The sequence below is a fragment of the Hippocampus bargibanti genome, linkage group LG02 (assembly GCF_051943395.1).
Source record: "Hippocampus bargibanti isolate YZ-2025 linkage group LG02, ASM5194339v1, whole genome shotgun sequence".
Taxonomy (NCBI): Eukaryota; Metazoa; Chordata; class Actinopteri; order Syngnathiformes; family Syngnathidae; genus Hippocampus; species Hippocampus bargibanti.
Window position 1 is genome coordinate 30,062,946 of NC_142735.1, and position 14,376 is coordinate 30,077,321.

The following is a 14,376-nucleotide window of genomic DNA, read 5'->3' on the forward strand; positions in this document are numbered from 1 at the left end:
TTTAGGCCCTCGATATATATATATCCTTACTATCCAGACATGGCGGTGCCGGACTCTGCTATGAGAGGTCCCTGCTTTCAGGTTGGGGGGAGCAGAGGACTACTCCCTGCAGCTGCTCCACTGAGCTGAACTTTTATCTGTTAAGATTGTGCATGGCACAACAGAAAGTTAATGTTCCATGGCTTTTTATTTCTATGAAGAACCCAGAGTTATTGTTATTTATTTCATAGTGTTATTTATTTCCTGTTTTTTTCTGTGAAGAACTCAAAGAGGGTTATTTAGTTATTTATTTCATTAATAGTGTGATCTGTTTCCTGACTTTTTTTCTGTAAAGAACCTGGAAAGGGTTATTTGGTTATGTGTGGCTTTCTGGAAAACATTTTTTTAAGCTCCCCGATGATCGTCACACTTTTTCTGTTACAAACTGACACCCCCGTCACAAAGTTATGTGGCCCTCACAGGAAAAAGTTTGGGGACCCCTGGTCCACAGCTACGATTCGTCAGCATGCCCGCCATTTTGGATGTGGCACTTTTGCCTTGTAAACAAAATAAAGTGACATTTGTGTACCAAACTAGAAAGCCAGAATGACATGCCATGCCTTTCCATCACTTTATAAAAACAGTCACTTCAGAAAGGTAAAAAAAAAAAACAAATATAAGTGATATAAAATTTTGGACACACATGTGCTGCTCTACCAAGTCCACACAATGCTTTTCATTAACACGGTAGTAAACAGGATAGGTACCAATACCTAATGATCAGAATATGCATTTTTATGTCGACGATATACGTAAGCCCCAAACAAGGTTAAGGTATCAAGTTCGTGTTGTCATACCCACTTGACACAATCATTGTGATGCAGGATTTCAACATTGATGTGCCTAAATAGTGAAACACTCAAGACACAAAGTAACATTACATTTGTGGGGTTGAAAATAAAAAGCAGCAGTATTTGCCAAAATGACTTTGAAAATATATGCTGATATTTGGGTATCAAGTGCAAGCCCACAGTCATTCACCCTAATGATTCTTGCAGATTAAAAAAGCCACCCCTTTTAAAAAAATAGCGAAATTTGTGTACCAAACCTGAAAGCCAGGAGAATGACATTCAATACCCTACCATCACACTGACACTTTATTAAAAAAAACTGTCACTTCAGAAAGGCAAAAAACAACAACAAAACAAAAAACAAACAAAAGCAAGTTATATATTTTTTGGGATTCACAACGTAGTCATAAAGGGGAGGTTGGAATGTTTTTAAGCATTATTTGCCATTTGAGAAACAAACTGAGTGGGCTCATCTTAACGTGGTTTTGATCCAACCATTGCTAATCAGAGTAGCACGAACAATAATTCAAACTAAACCAGGAATTTTGACATGGGAAGTAAATTATTTTGATGAAAATAATTGAGGGTAAACGCTAAATAAAACGTTGTCAGGTCAAAGCCAAAATTTTAAATGACAAGTTGAAGACATCTCACATTGATGTGTGAACACGTGAAAAGCTTTACAAAAAAAAAAAAAAAAACGATCTGAAAATTAAAAAAAAAAAAAAAGCTATCAATGTACATATTAAAACAAAATCAAAATGGAGACATAAATGTGACACTATGGAGGAGGGCGGTGTAAAAAAAAAAAAAAAAAAAAAAAAAAAAAGGTGGAAGGTGGCACCAGGTAGTCTGGAAGCTTGACAAAATGAAGACCTGAAAGAGAAAAGACGCAAATTTGTGGCTTTTGACGGCACCCCGCGACAAATATCCACCGAGCGAGCGAGCCTTACCGTGCACTTCTAGTACGGCGCGTAGCGTGGCACGTAATGCTCCTTGGGCGCTAGCCGCTTGCGCTCATACGCGTAGCCCGCCGGCGCAATTGGGTTGTGCTCTCTCGCGTAGTAAGCAGCGGAAGGCGGGGCCGGCGGATGCCCTTCGTACGGGTCCGCGCCAGAGTACTTTGAGAGGGCGGAGGGGGGAGGGGACAGATAGGGCATGCGTCGCTCCTCGGAATAAATGGCGCCGTAAGGGCGAGCTCGGAACTTGTCGTAGTAGTCGACGCTAGCGCGCGGCCGATCCCGGTTGTCATAGTGGTCCCCCGCCTCGGAGCCAGGCCTCCGGGGAGGGGGCGGCGGTGGCATCCTGCCGCCGCCGTAACTAGCCCGATTAAACGCGGCGCCGGCCGCGAAATGAGGGGGCGCGCCGGCCATTCCGTAGCCGCCCCTGCCGAAGCCCGGGGGACCGCGTGGGGGACCGCGGCCGCCGAAACCTCTCATGTCGTTACCGTGGCTACTGTTGCGATCAACTGGACAGTCTTTTGACCAGTGACCATAATTCCCGCAGACAAAGCAGCCGGTATGATCTCCCATTCCCGGGGCCGTGCGCAGCCGACTGGTGGACTGTTGTACGCTCAGCAGTTTGCCTTGTAAGGAGAGAGAAGACACGCATGAGACCGCAAAACGAGAAGGCTCTCGCCCGCTTGAAAAAAAAACAAGCAAACGTCGAAAATGGGCTAGCGCAAGAGCCGTTTTGTCCCAGGGAACCAACCGGGCCGTGGCGGTGTCAAATAATACGTAAACGTGATAGCTTGAGTACCGCAGTCTCGCTCGAGCTTCTCAAGGTATTTCATCCTTGACTCAATCTGATCCCAAAGCCTTGTCAGAGATCTTGTTTAAAACGAGGGATTCTCACCCGTGACACCCGGCATGCAATGGAATCGATACTAAGAGAAAACATTTTCTGCGGTGGGATTGTTTCACTTTTTTGCTACTTTATGCCGAAATCGAGTCCCGACATTATTTAGCTTTTTGAGTCAAGTGTGTATGTAAAAAAAGGGCCTTTTTGGTCCACCCGAAAAAGGTTGCTTACGCTCGCCCGCACACATGCTAACTGGGGAAAGTATCAGTTTAGGCATTTTAGATGATGGGGGTCAGTGGTGGTGGGGGGTCGCGAGAGCACAATCCAAATCTATCAATCCAAATCGGGAGGTCACCTTTGAAGGCGGCTTTGTCCATCTTATTAATGGCCTCCAGGGCGTCCTCCATCCGCTCCATGTGAACAAAGGCATAGTCCTTCACGACGTCACATTCCACAACCGAGCCAAACTCTTCAAATTTGGCCCGCAAAACATCCGCCGTCACCCCTTCGCTGAGGTTGCCCACGTGCAGCTTGGTGCTGGATCTGGGCACGTCTTTGCTCAGCTCCACTTTCAAGCAGCAGCCGTTCAGCTGGTGCTGGTTGAGGTTCTGGATGGCCTGCTCGGCCTCACTATGGAATCTCATGTGCACAAAGCCAAAGTTCTTGATGATGTCGCACTTTGTGACCACGCCGTACTTCTCAAAGAGGCCCCGCAGCTCTTCGATATTGGTGTTGCCGGACAAATTGCCGATAAAGATTTTCACCATGACTGCAGGCGCACTGTGGAACCGACAAATCAAATATGTTATTCATTTCAAGTTTGTCACCACTGCTACACCAGACATACATAAACAATACATAAATATTTGAATGCATGTATACAACCATTCACTAGGTACGCTACAGTACGCTATATTCCAGCGCGATTGTTTCTGTCCAGTGAACCGAGCGCACTCTGTACTCGCAGGCGTATATCATTGCATTTTTGTGACGTACGTCATCGTTTTTCGTGGGATTTTCCAAGCTATGCAGTTTATGATGACGTATTACACACGTTTCCCTTCATGCTTGTTCTTGAAATTTCCCAATACAACGAGAAACAGGGGGAAAAAAATTTAAGTTTACGCTCTTTTTGCTAACACTACAGTTTATAAAGGTGAGTAAGTTGTATTTTTATAACTCATAGAAGTGGTAGAATATGTATTTTTTCTCCATAACTGCCAAGTGTCAAGCAAAAAGAAGCATTAGCATATATATTTTTAGAGCTCACAATTTTCTTTCCGAGTATTCAGTGACAGCCATTTTGGATTTCTGACAAAAATCTGCCTGCTTTTTTCTAGTGTTTTCTGTTCTTGTTTAGAATTTCAAAAGCTTTCTAATGGCAAATGACTCGTTGAGATCTGCCAAAAATTAAGAAAGTTATGATAGTTTAAACTATAACAAAGAACTAGGTCACAGATTTTCATTGTTTTAACTGTGTAATTACAGGCAGAAAATCCCCACATAAAAAATTTAAAAGTCCATTATTTCCTTATTATCATAGAACAATAATCTATACATCATTTGAAGGCTATTTAAATGCACTTTAATATGGTATTAGAAAATGTGTGCTGAACTATTATCAAAACATTTTGTCACATCCCTACATTCACAATTTGAGAGACTTGTGGTTCAAAGTATGGCCGAATTTATAATAATGATAATACATTTCATTAAGAAGTGCCTTTCGAAAGTTTGAAGGAAACTTTACAGTCACGAGTCAAGAATTTGATCATTTCCAAGATGCATGTAACTTCTTTATTATTTTGCACCGATTCAGAATTTTCCTTCCACTTTAACAAATCAACTTTTTCGAATAATCAGTCACACAAAACAATATATGTCGCAACAACTCACCAAGCATTAGGTTAATGGGTGGACCCACACTTAAGGTTGATGCCAGACCTATTATGAAATATCATACAATGTATCGCAACAGCGGAATTGGTTGTTGACCTGGTCACTAGCAAATCAGAAGAGTTCATTTCGATCGGGGGGGGGGGGGGTTTAAAAACTATTTTTTTGCCACTGGCGACATTTTTGTTACGGTTTCCTCTCAGGGGTTGTTAGGAATTTGGGGAAGCCATTGGAATATTTAATCCTGTCCACATATTACATACAGAACGACAACAAATTCATGAATAACTAGTTTTTAAACTTGAAATAAAAAATAATGATAGTGGTTTACATACAATTTAAAATTTTGGCTGGCATGACAGCAAGCATGATGGAAGTTCACAAGTTTGATTTGCTCGCGCAGGCCGAATAAAATGATGTGGAGGGCCGCATTTGGCCCCTGGGCCTTGACTTTGACAACTGTGAATTAGACCATGGGTGTCAAAGTCATTTTTTGGGGCGGGCCACATTGTCGTTACGGTTTCCTCTTGTGGGCCGTTATGACTTTGGGGAAGCCGTTAAAATGTTTCATCCACTGCATATATTAGAAACAGCACACAATAAAAATTAACTAATTCACTGCCAGACGTGCACAAATTTGCCCACTCAAGGGCCAGGGGTTTTGGTCATTTTCCCTCAAAAAGTTAATTCCTAGCTTATTTGGTTCTGGAGATAGCGGATATGAAAATCAGGTGGTTTGAGGCCAAATGCTCGATTATTCCCAAAAAGCCGAGAAAATGAGCTTTTTCGGCAGAGAAGCAAATTCAAGCAGAAAGGTGATTTTCCCCTTCGAGTGACACCTTCAACAACTTGACAGTTGTTCCACTCATCGGAGGAATCCGGATCCGGTTCAGAGTCACCCGACAGATAACACTTAGTGTTGTAGCTATGCTGTCAGTCTAATTTTGCGTCAGCGAAGCCTGCTTACCCGGTAGAGTGAACGCTGGCTGGTGTGGCTGCCGCTGTAAAGTGACCTTGAGAGTTTTGAAAGGCGCTTAGAAATGAAATGTATTAATATAATAATAATGATGTAATGTAAGGCCAAAACAAACATGCGGATCAAAAAAAACAAACCCCTTGAAGGGAAAAGCCGAAAGGAAAAGAAGAAGTATCTTGTGACTGTAAAGTGACCTTGTTGCCCCCCTCGAGGGAGGGAAATACATTACCTACAGTTCTAAAATTCACACACAAGATAGACAGGGACTGGATCTTAACCCTCCTGCAAAAAGTCAAAACCTGAATAAACTCTGGAATGTCGTTCGACGGCAGATTTTCAATTCCGAGTAAATTTGTGAATGGCATCGAATGAGTTAATAACCAGTTTTCAAATTTGAGGTAAAAAAAAATACTGACTGTTATTGTAGTTTAGATGTGACAATTTGAAATTTTGGTGTGGGCTTCAGCAAACATCGTGTAATTTCACAAGTTTGATTTAGTTTCGCAGGTTGAATAAGATGATCTGCCGGGCGAGATTTGGCCCCCAGGTCCTTGACTTTGACACCTGTGATATAGACAACTACGTCACTCAAATTTCTTCTGAGCGGGCAATTTATATCACTGAACCCTATTTGAAGGTTTTTTTGGGGTGTGACTGGTTAAACGAAAGCACACAGGGGAGAACTTTGAAAATCCCCACAGGAGGGCCGCAGCGCTAATTGCAGCTCACCGCCTGGAACTGCGATGGCGCCGCGCCGCTCAAACCCAACGTGTGATATGAAAGCCGACCTCCCCAGAGTCGTTTCATCCATGCAAACAAATCAAAGTCGGATACGATGCAAAGACGTTTGTGTGCCGAACAACGACTCGCGGGAGGCAGTTCCCGACGTATCGTGTAGCACGCACGATGCTAACGAGACCGAGGCTCGCTTACACGGGAATTGAACTCTTTGGAGACGAGATATCGCGTCCAAAGTGCCATTACATTAACATGACGCTCGCGTCCACTGAGCCAATGGAAAGTAAATTGTGGATCACTGAGGAGTCGATTTGCTAAATGAATGCGGACACAATGCGTCGGCTCGTAAACATTACACCGATCGCGTCAAAGCCAGAAAGGCTCGGTAACCTAGCGAGACTATTGATTCTCCACTCCTGGTGAGTTTTAACGGGCGTATTTCACGCGAAAAATCGGACTTACCACTTTGTAAGAAAAAAGGAATCGACACCAATGAATGAGGGTTGAAATGGCGCTTCCAACAACTCCCCAAGGCCGCGTCTTCCTCGTCCTCGGTGTGCGCGATTCAACGCCACAAAGCCACGTTTAGGTCCCCTACTGGTTTCAAAAGGGAACATTTCTAGCATAAAACCATGATGCATCGGTGACGTCGTGGTTTTTGATCACAGTAGGGATGTGACAACATTTTTCAAGAATTCATCAACCATGTTCTAATACCATATTAAAGTGCATTTAGATAAATTTCAAGATATGTATAGATTATTGTCCTATGACAAATAAGGAAAAATGGATTTTTTTAATTTTTGAAATATGAGGGCATTTTCTGCCTAAATTACATAGTTAAAACAATGAAAATATGCGACCGAGTTCTTTATTACAGTTTAAACTATCACAACTTTGTTTAATTTTTGGCAGGTCTTAACGAATAAGGTACATTTGGAAAGCTTTTGACATTCTAAACAATGACAGCAAACACAAGAAAATATTCAAAATATAAATTAGCAAATATCAACGAAGAATGCAGGCAGATTTTCGTCAGAAATCAAAAAATGGCTGTCACTGAATAGTAGGAAAAAAAATTGCGAGCTCGAGAAACATGCGAATGCTTCTTTTTGCTTGAAACTTGGCAGTTATGGAGAAAAATATATATTCTCCCACTTCTATGAGTTATAAAAATACAACTTACTCACCTTTATAAAATGTAGTGTTAGCAAAAAGAGCGTAAACTTCGATCCAATTTTTCCCCATTTCTTGCATTTCAAGAACCAGAATGCAGGGAAACGTGTAATACGCCATCATAAGCTGCATATTGTTAGGTTAAAACAGTGGTCTCAAACTCGCGGGCCAAATGCGGCCCCCAAAAGAATATTTTGCGGCCCGCCTTGACATGAAAGATTAATGTTAGTGCGGCCCGCATGATTGATATGAATGAAACTTGTGCGTGGCGCTGAACAAACCGCTGAACAAACCATGGAACAAACCACCATTTTGGACCTACAGAGGGAATTTAATCACAGATTTGCAGACTTCAGGACGCACAAAGCCACATTTCAAATTTTTGCCGACCCAAATTCTCTTTTGATGTGCAAGATGCCCTTGCTGTGTTCCAAATGGAGCTCTGTAACCTACAGTGCCACTCTGCACTCAAAGCCAACTTCAGGGATGTGAATGGAGAAGCAGACAAGCTTGGGCAATGTTTGAGAGTTAACCCCCAGCTTCCCTGAACTTTCCCGAATGTTCATGCGGAACATGTGTCTTTTTGGGAGCACATACTTATGTGAGAAGCTCTTCTCCACCTTGAACTTCAATAAATCCAAGTACAGGTCCAGACTTACTGATGAGCATCTTCAAGCCCTACTCAGTGTCCACTGCCTCCTCCCTCAAGCCAAATGTGGCTCGGCTTTGTGAAAAGAAGGACTGCCAGGTCTCTAGCAGCAAGAGGTAGGCAAGAGAAGCCATGTTTGGGACAGTTCATGTTCAATATTTTCTTTATGTGAAGAAAGTTAAAGAATAAAGAACTGTGAATACAGACATTTGAAACTTGATTAAAATAATTAGTTTCTTGTGTTTTTTTTTTCTGTCGTATGTATCTGCCTTATGATCATTATAATTATGTTATGTATTTATTACTGGTTAATTTATTTTTCATTCATTTTCCCATTTATTCATGTAATTCTTTTTTTGTGTGTTAAAAATAAAGATTTTGAGACCATTGGAATGTGTTATCTGTGCTTTTCTTGTGAAAATTCTGATGCGGCCCAGCCTCACCCAGACTCCAGCGGCCCCTGGGTAAATTGAGTTTGAGACCCCTGGGTTAAAATATTACGAGCTAACATTAGCATTAACAGTTAATTTTAGAATTGTAAATATTATGAACAGAATTAAATATTTACCTGATTGCGCAACGTTGTAACCTAACGATTAGCGTGCTCGTTGTGAGAGAGATCACCGAAGAAGCCGGCAAGTTACTCACAGATGATTTATTCCTAATAATTTGATCTAATGCAGAATTATGGTTATCGGCTCTGAGACAGAAAATATTCGTGTGCCCTCAAAGTCAGGAGTGAGGGACAGGGGAGACAGAGACAGGAGCCCATTTTTAACAGGTACTACCATGCATATTCAAATTGGGCTCAACAAAGAAATGAATAGTTGATTGTATCCCTCTCTTTCACTGGTCTGTGATGTCATCTTCCTCTTTGCGGGGCAAGCGGATATCTCAAGTTGCGTTCCCCTCCAACAGCGTTGGCTTTTGTTGTAGCATTCACTTCCTCCATACAGCCTTGGCCATGTTGTATTCCTTCGCTTCCCCTGTGTGATAAGAACCAGCTGACCCATCGAACACTCGATGTCCGTTCGCTCATTCATTCGTTGAAAACAAAGCACTATTTCTACACAACAAATCACGACTTTAATGTTCATCTTACAATGTTTAAAATGGCGAACTAAATGTATACTTATTTCCTTCCGTTGAGATCTTCAGCGCTTTCGCGATGCATTTGGGAGAATAAAGAGTCGAGATGGTCCTCTTGTTTAGATCATACAAGTAGGATATTTATTTGCCGGAGCACAGAGAGCAGCCACTGCGCTCATCGTCGTACGAGAAGTCAAAACGTACAAAACACGGGCTTTGATCGCTGTCAAGTCACGTGATGTCGCGTAGTGGCTGGGTTGCCAGATCAGCTCAGTATTACAGCATTACACAAAATGAGGATACAATCTAAGTTTCTTAACACCTTCAATAGCTTGGAAAATCCCACCGAAAACCATGACGTACTTCACAAAAATGCAATGATACACGACTGCGAGTACAGAGTGCGCTCGGTTCTCTGGACAGAAACAATCGCGGTGGAATATAGCTCACTGTAGCATACCTAATCACCACTGACGTGTCAGGGGAGGCAAGTGAGGCCGTGCCTCACTTGTCATCATGGAAATATCAAATGAAAAAATAAATTAAACAGTTATATTTATTTAGTGATTTGCACTTTAAAGTTCTTTTCCATTTAACTTCACCATTTTGGGATTTTTTTCAAAATCGCTGAATTTTCACATTTACCGCTCAAATACTAAGTAGAGACGAGCGGTGAGGCAGCAGCCGCCTGAGCCTCACCATGGATTGCGCAATGACTATACTAACTGTGCTGGCTTGCGCTGCAGTGAGACCGCATTGCTGTCCCTCTGGATATTGCTATTAGTGTTCAAACACTTTGGGTATATGAACTACATTTCTACAGTTTCGCTGGTGTATATAATGTACAGTCACTTTACATTATAAACACTGTACTACAGTGTTTATTTTATTTCCTTTTTTATCAAAATTGTGCATAGGTGAGGCACACAGTTCTCCTGCCTCATGACAGGGGGCGCTGGTGATTACAGAGATTCTTCTTGCGCCTCCTAGGCTGCAGAAGAATAGAATTAGTGAGAACAAGCTACAGCAAACAGTTAGCAAGTTAAGTGCGACCATCCAGTCATTTTTTTCGCGTTACTTGGCCGTATTTTCAGAATGGAGGATTACATATCTAAATTGAAAGAAATAGAGAGACTTTTAAAACTGAAGAAAGATAAGGAAGGCTTCTACAAAGAAGTTATCGATGCCTTTCTTCAGAAGGAGCGGCGCATGGACTTCATTTAGAAGTAAAGGTAAGAGAGCTGGGATAGGCTCCAGCACCCCCCCCCCCTGCAACCCCAGTGAGGAATAAGCTTTTTAGAAGATGAATGAATGACCGTTCAAGAAAAAAACAACAATTTTTTTTACGTAGGAACAGAATCATGTTTATTTCAATTTCAATACATTGTACGATAGTTCATAATAGGTCCAGTATCAACCCCTGTCAAGAATATGAGTGACATTAAAATCTGAATATTTTTGTTACAAAAAAATCAACTGTAGTGTAAAAATGTTATGAGTTTCAAAACATGGTTGCATGCAAAATGCCTTCAAGTATCTCAGGGACAAGTGAGTGTTTATCTATACAGTACGCATTCTATAAATAGTATAAATATGACAGACAAACACTTCCAGTGTAGTGGAATGTATGTTACAACTTAATCGGAGTCTCCCATTCATAGGTTGCCCATGTTGAGTTCAGTAAACTACAAAAACAGCTGCTATTTACAGAGAGTATTTGTCTTTGCCATCTATTTATTTTATAAAATGACAACCGCATTTATTCATATTTAGGAACAACTTGTAAAGTACTTGGCTTGATTCAGTCTCGTGCAGTCGTGATGCCTCAGTTGCACCACGCAGTCTAAGGGGAAACGTGTTGGTTCTTGAAGAATTGTTTCAATAGCTGCTTTCGTGGCCTGTCAGAATGTAGACGTTGCTCAGCGCTGCGGGCTCGTCGGTCGGCGTGCTTTGAAGAATGATGTCACTAGAGCCAAGGGGAAATAGACAAAAATCAGTTTGACAACCCAACTCGCTTTGCGTTAGGTAGGATAAGGCTCATAGTAATGTAAAAGGTATTGTAAGGGCACCGAAAAGGAAAAACAACTTTTGTCGTATGACTAAATCATTCTTATCTTCGTCGGAAGAACTCTGATAAGTTTGAATAAACCTCTGATCAAGATAAAGCATGATGGAAGTTAACTTTGCTCACAATTAGTGTTCATATTGGATTATTCCTTTTGTATTTTAGGGCACCCAATAATGCACATGTGTCAAAGTCAAGGTCCGGGGGCCAAATCTGGTCCACCACATTATTTTATTCGGCCCGCCAAAGCAAATCAAGCATGTCAGGTGCCATAAAGCTCGTTAAAGTCCAAACTAAAAATTCACACTGTGCTATGTAAACCACAATAACAGTCATTTTTTCACTTCAAATTTGAAAACTAGTTATTCATTAACTCATTCACAGCCAGACATGTGCAAAAATGTGTCCAGTCCAGTGCCAGGGTTTTTAGTCATTTTCACTCAGATTGCAGGACCCAAAGAATATTGAGTTTTAGTACTACAGAAACATTCAATTCAGTGTAAAAACCTTAGACGAGGGGTGTCAAACATACGGCACCAAGGAGGTTTCATCAGGCCCGCAGGATTTTAAAAGTGGAAGAAATGGACAAACGACATGGAATTCATATTTTTAACGAGGTGCAATGCAAGGGTTGTCCACTAAGGAGCAGAGTGGTGCTGTTTCGACCAACGTAGAGGAAAACAGCTGTGTTTTTTTTCCAACCTCGGTTTCAACACGCAACTGGCAAGTGGCAACCCCGCTCGCTCGTGTCCCCTCTCTGAAAGATGTGTGTGTGACCAGACCCGATGCGGACGTGAGTGTTGTGTCCGGAGGAATGAGAGGAGGAGAGTTGCTTTGTCAACGTGTTTATTGTGCCACCATCTTAATCTACCTGCGGTCGTGACGTCACCGCTGCTTTACGACCTGTCGCAACATTCTGTAGCAGTGTGACATATGCTACATTTACCCCCCCTCCCTGAAGGAACCAAAAACACTTTGTAACAAGGGAAACCGGGTAGACTGCCGGTTTCCCTGCTTAGCCGTGTGGGTTATTCTGCCACGCGATAGGCTAAGCACTGGCTAGGGTCTGAATATTCAAAATATGTGATAATTGTCCAAATTACCAAAGGGCAAAGGCGAACGCGAGCTGGCCGAGGCTCTGGCCCCACGGGCACGGCTGGTTCACGACGCTCTTCGAGGCGTCCCATCGGTGTTCTCTGATGTGTGACAGGACGTCAGTAGTCTTTGCTTGAGAAGTCGTTCGAGGGGGTCGGTGCCGCCACTCTCCTTAGGCGGCTGGCATGCCAACGCGACCCGTCAGCCAGACAGAAGGTGGTCGGTCCGCTTTGGGCGGTAATCTGGACTGGTGCTGTCCAGAATGAGTCCAATTTGTGAGAGCAGCACGGCCGGCGAATGCGGACCCAGTCCGACACAGTAAGTGTGCGTTGCTTCGTCCGGCGCTTCTCGTTGGGCCCTCTGCTGGCTGAGGAAGAGTAGGGCAGGCCGTCTGCTTGGTTGGAGCTTTCTCCACCCCCGTTGGCCTGGGGGTGAATTGTGGCACCCGCATTGTCAGAGATGGAAAAGCCGAGTGCACAAAACAAGTCCAAGCCCAAGAGGTTGGCGCCATGACGGGATATTTGGAAGGTGAAGGGGGGGAGAGTCCTCAAGCCATAGCGCACTGTGAAGGTGGCAGTGCCCACCATACCAATCTTAGTTTGGCCATAGCCAAACAAGTCCTCAGCGTTGGCCTCGATCTGGAGATGAGGAAATAGCCGTCGAACTGTGGACACGTTCAACAGTGACCTGGAGGCTGCCGTGTCGAGCAGGAGTGGTAAGCTCACTCCATCCAGTTCCACTGTGCACCACTTGAATGGCTTGGCGCGCGAGCCCACGCAGTGGATGGTGGTTCGCCTCGGCTGGTCTGGTGAGCGGCGTGGCGGGTATGTTGACGTGGGAGCAGAGCGGCACATCCTGGCGAAGTGGTTCCTCCTTCCGCAGTGCTGGCATCTCTGTCCAATGGCTTTGCAAGTTGGCGCGCGTGTGGGGTGCCAGGCAGACCCACAGTTGGCACAAGGTCTGCGTGTGTTGGCCCGTTGATGTCTGACGACATTTATCTCGGTACGGTCGTAAGTGAAGGTGGGAGCAGAGCGGCACATCCTTGCGAAATGATTCATCTTCCCGCAGCGTTGGCATCGTTGTCCGGTGGCTCTGCAAGTGGGCGCACGTGTGGGGTGCGAGGCTGACCCACAGTTGGCACAAGGCGTGCGTGCATCGGCCCCTTGACGTCTGGCCACATTTATCTCTGCACCGTCGTATGTAGAGGTGGAGTCGTAGGTGGCGGTGGCTTCTGGGAGTGGCGAGGTTGGAGAAACAATCTGTGCCACCGCGGGAGAGTGTGAAGGTGTGGGTGGGTTCACAAGCCGAGCCGTTAGTTGTGCTGCGTTCTCCAATTGGAACGCCATCTCCACAGCCTTCGATAGTGGGAGGTCATCAGGCGACAATAGTAGTTTTTCCCGTAGCTTGGGATCAATTGTGTGCTCCGCTAGTTGATCCCTTATCATTTCCTCCTCCAAGCGGCCGAATTTACAGAGGGCCCCTAAACACCTCAAATCGGCCACGTAGTGGTGCACTGGCTCGCCCGTGCGTTGCCGTCTTTGACGAAAGGCAATCCGGCGGACAATGACGCTCTGGGGTGGGGCGAAATGTCGGGCCAATAAACTGACACAATCCCCGTATGTCTTCGCGGGTCCAAGAGAGCGAAAAATGCGCTGCCCCTCACTACCTAAACTGTGTATTAGCATAGCCGTTCGGCGTGCTTCGCTTGCCTCGTTTAGTCCGGTCGCCGTCAGATACGTCGTAAACGAGTCATACCAGCGGGACCACGGGACTGGTGGCTCACCGGGGAGCGCGAGAAACGAGGGGAGGGGAGCTGTGTAGAAGTCCATCTTCGTCGCCAATGTTGTGTCCGGAGGAATGAGAGGAGGAGAGTTGCTTTGTCAACGTGTTTATTGTGCCACCATCTTAATCTACCTGCGGTCGTGACGTCACCGCTGCTTTACGACCTGTCGCAACATTCTGTAGCAGTGTGACATATGCTACAGTGAGGCGGTACAAAGACAAGATTGCAGGATTACGTTTGGAGTTTGAGAAACTTTTTCAGGTATTTGGTGAATTTGAG

General features: G+C 44.1%; 2 protein-coding genes across 4 annotated transcripts in view; both read right to left on the reverse strand.

Moving 5' to 3' along the window:
* Positions 1 to 1,118: 1,118 nt before the first annotated feature.
* Positions 1,119 to 6,818, reverse strand: LOC148902367 (RNA-binding protein 4.1-like). The gene is made up of 4 exons (XM_088990843.1): positions 6,703 to 6,818; positions 2,986 to 3,410; positions 1,784 to 2,415; positions 1,119 to 1,706 (listed from the first exon to the last, which is right to left on the reverse strand). The coding sequence occupies exons 2-3, from the start codon at positions 3,395 to 3,397 to the stop codon at positions 1,793 to 1,795; spliced, it is 1,035 nt and encodes a 344-aa protein (XP_088846969.1). The 5' UTR covers positions 3,398 to 3,410; positions 6,703 to 6,818; the 3' UTR covers positions 1,119 to 1,706; positions 1,784 to 1,792.
* Positions 6,819 to 10,508: 3,690 nt separating this feature from the next.
* The window catches only part of map4k2 (mitogen-activated protein kinase kinase kinase kinase 2), a 34,839-nt gene continuing 30,971 nt past the window's right edge, over positions 10,509 to 14,376 (reverse strand). For 2 of the 3 annotated variants that reach the window (XM_088990835.1, XM_088990836.1), the window contains one exon: positions 10,509 to 11,120. In XM_088990835.1, the coding sequence (XP_088846961.1) occupies positions 11,033 to 11,120 (88 nt within the window). In that variant the 3' untranslated portion in view covers positions 10,509 to 11,032. The remainder of the gene's footprint in view (positions 11,121 to 14,376) is intronic. The other variant, XR_016114291.1, reaches the window with a different exon arrangement.

What these genes read in the sequence shown, in the direction of transcription:
- LOC148902367 (XM_088990843.1), bottom strand. Translation starts at nt 3,397, where the DNA reads ATGGTGAAAATCTTTATCGGCAATTTGTCCGGCAACACCAATATCGAA. An exon ending in GGACAAAGCCGCCTTCAAAG is followed by an intron (nt 2,416 to 2,985) that starts GTGACCTCCCGA and finishes TCTCCTTACAAG; the next exon opens with GCAAACTGCTGAGCGTACAA.